Source organism: Amblyraja radiata, chromosome 2 (assembly GCF_010909765.2).
Source record: "Amblyraja radiata isolate CabotCenter1 chromosome 2, sAmbRad1.1.pri, whole genome shotgun sequence".
Classification (NCBI taxonomy): domain Eukaryota; kingdom Metazoa; phylum Chordata; class Chondrichthyes; order Rajiformes; family Rajidae; genus Amblyraja; species Amblyraja radiata.
Window position 1 is genome coordinate 56,237,980 of NC_045957.1, and position 8,419 is coordinate 56,246,398.

Below are 8,419 nucleotides of genomic sequence, written 5' to 3' on the forward strand. Positions count from 1 at the left end.
ACAGGGTGGAAACAGGCCCTTCGGCTCACTCGCCCAAACCGGCCAACAATGACCCTAGTTCCACTTGCCTGCGCTTGGTCCATAACCCTCCAAACCTGTCCTACCCATGAACCTGTCCAACTGTTTCTTAAATGATGGGATAGTCCCAGCCTCAACTACTGCCTCCGGCAGCTTGTTCCATACACCCACCACCCACTGTGTGAAAAAGTTACCTCTCGGATTCCCATTAAATCTTTTCCCCTTCACCTTGAACCTATGTCCTCTGGTCCTCGATTTCCCTACTCTGGGTAAAAGACTGTGCATCTACCCGATCTATTCATCTCATGGTTTTGTATACCTCTATAAGATCTCCCCTCATCTTCCAACGCTCCATGGAATAGAGACCCAGCCTACTCAACCTCTCCCTATAGCTCACACCCTCTAGTCCTGGCAACATCCTCGTAAATCTTTTCTGAACCTTTTCAAGCTTGACAATATCTTTCCTATAACATGGTTATAGGACGGAACTGAACTGAACACAATATTCTAAATGCGGTCTCACCAATTTAGAGTCTGAGAAACAAGAATAAATCAGTTAGAGACATCAATCAAACCTTAGGCTTACCAAAATCAACTGTTTGCAACAGAAAAGAAAGAGACCACTGGTGAGCTTACTAATCGCAAAGGGACTGGCAGGCCAAGCTGATGACAGAAGAATTCTCTCTATAATAAAGAAAAATCCCCAAACACCTGTCCGACAGATCAGAAACACTCTTCAGGAGTCAGGTGTGGATTTGTCAATGACCACTGTCCGCAGAAGACTTCATGAACAGAAATACAGAGGCTACACTGCTAGATACAAACCACTGGTTAGCCGCAAAAATAGGATGGCCGGGTTACAGTTTGCCAAGTACTTAAAAGAGTAACAACAGCTCTAGAAAAAGGTCTTGTGGGCAGATGAGATGAAAATTAACATATCAGAGTGATGGCAAGAGCAAAGTATGGAGGAGAGAAGGAACTGCCAAGACCCAAAGCATACTACGTTATCTGTGAAACACAGTGGAGGGGGTGTTATGGCCTGGCATGTATGGCTGCTGAAGGTACTGGCTCACTTATCTTCATTGATGATACAACTGCTGATGGTAGTAGCATAATGAATTCTGAAGTGTATAGACACATCCTATCTGCTCAAGTTCAAACCAATGCCTCAAAACTCATTGTCCGGCGGTTCATTCTACAGTAAGACAATGATCCCAAACATACCACTGAAGCAAGAAAGGAGTTTTTCAAAGCTAAAAAATGGTCAATTCTTGAGTGGCCAAGTCAATCACCCGATCTGAACCCAATTGATGCATGCCTTTTACATGCTGAAGAGAAAACTGAAGGGGACTACCCCCCAAAACAAGCATAAGCTAAACATACTGCTAAAGCAACAAAGGAGTTTTTCAAAGCTTTTTCTTCTTATCGAGTCCACACACAAGATTAGAAGTTGTTCAGCCAGAACTGAACACACTTCTCGGCACCTGCATACAGTGCTGTCTGTCTTGTGCTTCTTGTGCGTGTTGGTGGAAAGATTGGTGAAAACAGGGTCGCAATGTGAACTCTCTTTCCTTGACGCCTTTCAAAGCTAAAAAATGGTCAATTCTTGAGTGGCCGAGTCAATCACTCGATCTGAACCCAATTGAGCATGCCTTTTATATGCTGAAGACAAAACTAAAGGAGACTAGCCCCCAAAACAAGCATAAGCTAAAGATGGCAGCAATACAGGCCTGGCAGAGCATCACCAGAGAATACACCCAGCAACTGGTGATATCCATGAATCGCAGACTTCAAGCAGTCATTGCATGCAGAGAAAATGCAACAAAATATTAAACAAGACTATTTTCATTTACATGACATTGCTGTGTCCCAAACATTAAGGTGCCCTGAAATGGGGGGATGATGTATAAACGCTGCTGTAATTTCTACATAGTGAAACCAAAATGTATAAAAATGGCCTTTATTAAAATCTGACAATGTGCACTTTAACCTTGCGTGATTTGTTTTCTATTACAAATCTCAAATTGTTGAGCACAGAGGCAAATAAATAAATGATGGGTCTTTGTCCCAAACATTATTATGGAGGGCACTGTATACCTATAAGGGCAGGAATTTCTGGCACCAGAGTTCTGCAATCAAAATCAGAATTCTGGTGAAGGGAGGTGAGAGACACATGTTTTGGGATATTGGTTTGAATCGCCAAAGGCAATTTTGTTTTTCGATTTTGTTACTGCTCTGAATTTGTGTTTATTTGAATGAAAGCTCTTTGTATTAAAATATAAAGCAGGCTTGCGGAGCGACCAGGCAGGGACTCGTGTACAGAAGGTACAGGAGATGAAAAAAATCTCTTACCCAGAGACGGGGAATCGAGGACCAGAGGACATAGGTTCAAGGTGAAGGGGAAAAGATCTAATCGGAATCTGAGGGGAAACTTTCTCACACAGAGGGTGATGGGTGTATGGAACAAGCTGCCAGAGGAGGTAGTTGAGGCTGGGACTATCCCAACATTTAAGAGACAGTTAGACAGGTACATGGATAGGACAGGTTTGGAGGGATATGGGCCAAATGGCAGGTGGGACTAGTGTAGCTGGGACATGTTGGCCGGTGTGGGCAAGTTGGGCCGAAGGGCCTGTTTCCACACTGTATCACTCTATGACTCTAATACTGCATGACACCCAAATGCCACTTCAGGATGGAGAGGGAAGAAACAGGAACAAATGAGTTATTTTTATTTTACTCATTCAAATTAAATTTAGTTAAGAGATGGTATTATACTAATAACATTCAAATCTCCTGGATATTAATTGCATAATTATTTACATATCCAGGTCCGTTTGGGTGGGTGTAGGTCACTGTGATTGTGTTTGTGAAAATGAGAGAGCAGCACAAATAATGGGGAGAGTCTAAATGGACAGTGAATGATAAAGGTTGTACTTGAATGAGAGAGTTCCCCATTATAATTCATAAAGCAAAGGCTGCAAATGCTTGAAATTTTAAATAAAACTAATAATGCAGTAGGTACTCAGCAGATGAGACAGCATCTGTGGAGAGAGGAATGGTTTTAATGCTTCAGGTCATTGACTTACATTAAAGTTACTTCATTAATACATTGGTCGACAAAAATGCTGGAGAGACTCAGCGGGTGAGGCAGCATCTATGGAGAGAAGGAATAGGTGACTTTTTGGCTCGAGACCCTTCTTCAGACTGATGCTGGGGTGGGGGTGGGAAAAAGAAAGGAAGAGGTGGAGACAGTAGGCTTGTGGGAGAGCTGGGAAAGGGGAGCAAGGAAAAAGCAAGGACTATCTGAAATTAGAGAAGTCAATGCTCATACCGCTGGGGTGTAAACTACCCAAGCGAAATATGAGGTGCTGCTCCTCCAATTTGCACTAGGAGTCTGGCAATGGAGAAGGCCCAGGGCAAAAAGGTCAGATTCGGAATGGGAGGGGGAGTTGAAGTGCTTTGTTCAAACGTTGTTAATCACTGTTTCTGCACAGCACTAAGTCCTTGCTCGTTGCACTTATTTGTTTAGTTTAGAGGTACAGCGCAGAAACCGGCCCTTCAGCACACCGAGTCCACGCCAACCAGCGATCCCTGCACACTAGCACTATCCTACACACTAGGGACAATTTACAATTTACAATCTTTACCGAAGCCAATTAACCTACAAACCTGTACGTCTTTCGAGTTTGGGAGGAAATCGGTGTACCCAGGGAAAGCCCATGTGGTCACAGGGAGAACGTACTGTATAAACTCCGTACAGATAGCACGTGTAGTCAGGATTGAATCCGTATCTCTGGCGCTGTAAGGCAGCACTCTACCGCTGTACCACCGTGCTGTTTATAATTTTTAATATACTAAAACACTTGTTAATTACATCTATTGTTTCATACAATATAATTATACAATATTCTCATTAAAATGAAAATAGGAACATTGACTGGAATATCAAATAATGTTTCCTTTTGTTACTTGTTCAATGCTGCATTGCAGGCTGTGAGAAAGGGGGAAAATATAGACAACAGGAATATTTTGCACTGAACTGAACCTACATAGAAACATAGAAATATAGAAAATAGGTGCAGGAGGAGGCCATTCGGCCCTTCGAGCCAGCATCGCCATTCATTGTGATCATGGCTGATCGTCCCCTATCAATAACCCGTGCCTGCCTTCTCCCCATATCCCTTGACTCCACTAGCCCCTAGAGCTCTATCTAACTCTCTCTTAAATCCATCCAGTGACTTGGCCTCCACTGCCCTCTGTGGCAGGGAATTCCATAAATACTTCATAGGTGCATAATCAGAAAAAACATGTGTGCAAACAAAGAAAAATACATCTAGAGACACAATCAAAAAGTGGGTCTAAGGGAAATCTTATGGGTGGGGGATCTATAGAAGCTGAGAGAGAATTCCAGAATTTAGGGCCCAGGGAAATAAAGGTGTAGGCCTCAATGGTTGGTTAAAAGGAGTAGGGTGGTACCTCGAGCTTTTCAACGTACTACATCCAGATCCAGATCCAGAACTGCTTGTCTATTTAATCAGGAACATCTCAACCTTCAAAATACCTGTCCTGGTCCCGCAAAAAATGACAGTAGGTGAGGATATGTTCCTCTTTCTCCAAGCCCAAAGTGATCATTGCTAACTCTATCAACATATCCTTCCCAACTCTTAACTCCCAATCATATTGAGACTTGCAGTTAACTTACCAACATTTCCCAAACTCTCTCAAAACCAATCAATTACTTACTTTTAGAAGTACAGTACTCTATATTCTGCCAAGGCCGTTATACCCAATAGTATGAACATTTAATTTTCTAACTTGGAGTAACCCAGACATACGTAATCAGTTCTCTCTCCTTCTGGTTCCATTTGTCTATCACCCACACATCACACCTACTGGTCCTCCTGTCCCCACCCCCAACTAGTTCCATCTGCCCAACTTCCCTTTCTTTTTTTTAAATCAGTTCCCAGTTATCACATTCCTTACTTATCAGATTCTGTGTCTGTAGCCTGTCCTTTCCACTTATCACCTTCCAGCTTCTTGAATTGAATTGATTGAATTGAATCCCTTTATTGTCATTCAGACCTTACGGTCTGAACGAAATTTCGTGCCTGCAGCCATACATACATCATACAATAATAAACAACAGTAAACACAAATTAACGTCCACCACAGTGTATCCACCAAGCACCTCCTCACTGTGGTGGAGGCAAAAAATCTTAGGGTTACTGTCTCTTCCCTCCTCTTCTCCCTCTGCGCTGAGGCGATTCCCCACCGGGCGATGGCACAACAGTCCCGCGGCTCACCGAACCCCGCAACGGGCCGGCTCAAACACCGCGGCCCGGGGGTGGTCGAAGCTGCCGCCCTCCAGTCCAGCATACGCAGCCGCTGGCCCGCGGCTGAACCCAGGACTCAGGTCACCGCCGCCAGAACGCCGTCCCAGCCACCGGAGCACCGTTCCAGCCCCGAGCCGGATCGCCCTCACGTGAGTGCCGTTCCTCCCTCGAGCTGGGTCACTCCGACGGGAGTGCCGTTCCTCCCTCGGGCTGGGCCACTCCGACGGGAGTGCCGTTCCTCCCTCGGGCTGGGCCACTCCGACGGGAGTGCCGTTCTCCCTCAAGCTGGGCCACTCCGACGGGAGTGCCGTTCCTCCCTCGGGCTGGGCCACTCCGACGGGAGGGCCGTTCTCCCTCGGGCTGGGCCACTCCGACGGGAGTGCCGTTCCTCCCTCGGGCTGGGCCACTCCGACGGGAGTGCCGTTCCTCCCTCGGGCTGGGCCACTCCGACGGGAGTGCCACAGCCCCTCGCGGGAGAGTCTCGGCCCCTCGCCAGGCCGTCCTCACGGGAACGCAGTTCCAGCCCCGAGCTGGGCCGCCCTCACGGGAGTGAGCCCAGGGCAAGTCCTGACAGGCTGCCTCCGGAGTCCCGAGGTCGCCAGCTCCGCCATTAGGCCTCAGCGCAGACGGAGGCAGAGAGGGGGGATACGACAAAAATGGATTCTAGCTCTAATTACATCTTTCCTTCCCCTGTGTGGCTCCATTTGTCCCTTTTTTGTCTCTAACTATCACTCACTAGACTTTATCTCCTAACTTCACCCTTCACCCTTCCCCCTTCACTATCTGGCTCATCTTCCCATCACCCCCTTCCTCATTTTGTCCACCCATTGCCTGCAAGCCCTGAGCTTACCCATCCCTACTGAATATCTTGCCTCTATGCTCCCTTAGCTAGCTAGAAGGAATCAGAGGGTGTTTGAGGGTTGTTTTATAGTTTGAAAGCCTGTGGCTAGTGATATACGACAGGGATCGGTGTTGGGCCCACTGATGTATGCCATCTATCTGAAGAAGAGTCTGAAGAACGGTCTCGACCCAAAACGTCATCCATTCCTTCTCTCTAAAGATGCTGCCTGTCCCACTGAGTTACTCCATCTTTTTGTGTCTATCTTCGGTTTAAACCAGCATCTGTAGTTCCTTCCTAAACATCTATAGTAACGATTTGGATTATAATGTTGTTTGCAGTAAGTCAGTAAATTTGTGGATGACACCAAAATTGGTGGTATATTGGACACTGAAGAAGGTTATCTAAGATCTCAAAGGCATCTAGATGAACTGGGGAAGTGGACCAAAAAATAGCAGATGGAATTTGACTTGGACTAGTGTGGGAAGTTAAACCAGGGAAGAAGGTACACTGTAAATAGTGGAGCCTGGAGCATGTTGTAAGACAGTCACCTAGAGGTACTGGTACACAGCTCTCTGAAATTACAGGAAAACAAGATGGTCAATAAGGTGTTTGGCAGGATATTGTGTACAGGAGTTGGGGCATCCTGTTACAACTGTACAAGTTGTTGGTGAGACCGCACAGGTCATGAATACATTGTGCATTTCTGGTCACCTAGCTATGGAAAGGTGATGTTAAGCTGGAAAGAGTGCAGAAGAGAATCACAAGGATGTTATATGGTCTGGAGGGTTTGAGATAAAAGGAGAGGTAAGGCTAGGACTTTTGAGGGGCATAGATAAGGTAATTGTTCACAATCTTTTTCCCAGGATGGGAAATCTAAAACTAGACGACATGTAGTGCATTCAGAAAGTATTCAGACCCCTTCACTTTTTCTACATTAAATTCATTTGTTTATCATCAATCCACACACAATACCTCATAATATAAAAGTGAAAACAGGTGTTTAGAATTTTTTGCAAAGTAATTAAAAATAAATAACTGAAATATCACATTTACATAAGTATTCAGACCCTCTGCTATGACACTCACAATTGAGCTTTGGTGCATCCTGTTTCCATTGATTATCCGAAGAAATGGAAGAACTTTGAAACCACCAGGACTCTTGATAGAGCTGGCCGCCTGGCCAAACTGAGCAGTCGGGGAGAAGGGCCTTGGTCAGGGAGGTGACCAAAACCCCGATGGTCGCTCTGACAGAGCTCCAGAGTTCCTCTGTGGAGCTGGGAGAAACTTCCAGAAGGACGACTATATCTGCAGTACTCCACCAATCAAGCCTGTTTGGTAGAGTGGCCAGACGGAAGCCACTCCTCAGTAAAAGGTACATGACCGCCCGCTTGGAGTTTGCTAAAAGACACCTAAACAAGATTCTCTGGTCCACGATTGAACTCTTTGGCCTGAATGCCAAGTGTCATGTCTGGAGGAAACTAGGCATCACTCATCACCTGACCAATACCATACCTATGGTGAAGCATGGTGGTGGCAGCATCGTGCTGTGGGGATTTTTCCAGTGGCAGGAACTGGGAGACTAGTCAGGATCGAGAGAAGGATGAACGGAGCAGAGAGATCCTTGATGAAAACCTGCTCCAGAGCGTTCAGGACCTCAGACTGGGGCAGAGGTTTGCCTTCCAACAGGACAACGACTCTAAGTACACAGCCAAGACAATGCAGGAGTGGCTTTGTGACTTCTTCTTCTTCTTTCGTGTGGCGTGCACAGCCTAAAGTTGTTAGAAACATAGAAAATAGGTGCAGGAGTAGGCCATTCGGCCCTTCGAGCCTGCACCGCCATTCAATATGATCATGGCTGATCATCCAACTCGGTATCCTGTACCTGCCCTCTCCATACCCCCTGATCCCTTTAGCCACAAGGGCCACATCTAACTCCCTCTTAAATATAACCAATGAACTGGCCTCAACTACCTTCTGCGGGAGAGAATTCCAGAGATTCACCACCCTCTGTGTGAAAAAAGTTTTCCTCATCTCGGTCCTAAAAGATTTCCCCCTTATCCTTAAACTGTGACCTGTGTTGGACAACTTGTTCTATTTGATCTTCCGTTTGTGCACGTCGAGTTGATTGCATTAGTCGAAACAGCGTGGACCACGTGAAGGTTGCAATCTTCCACCCCGGCTTTGTGACAAGTCTGTGAATGTCCTTGAGTGGCCCAGCCAGAGCCGG

The 8,419-nt window shown here is 46.0% G+C and overlaps 1 protein-coding gene across 1 annotated transcript in view; it reads left to right on the forward strand.

Annotated features, from left to right (window-relative positions):
* LOC116989512 (retinoic acid receptor beta-like) overlaps positions 1-8,419 on the forward strand; it is a 96,950-nt gene that overhangs the window by 79,535 nt on the left and 8,996 nt on the right. The window contains exon 5 of the mRNA XM_033046982.1: positions 6,357-6,360. Within this exon, the coding sequence (XP_032902873.1) occupies positions 6,357-6,360 (4 nt within the window). The remainder of the gene's footprint in view (positions 1-6,356; positions 6,361-8,419) is intronic.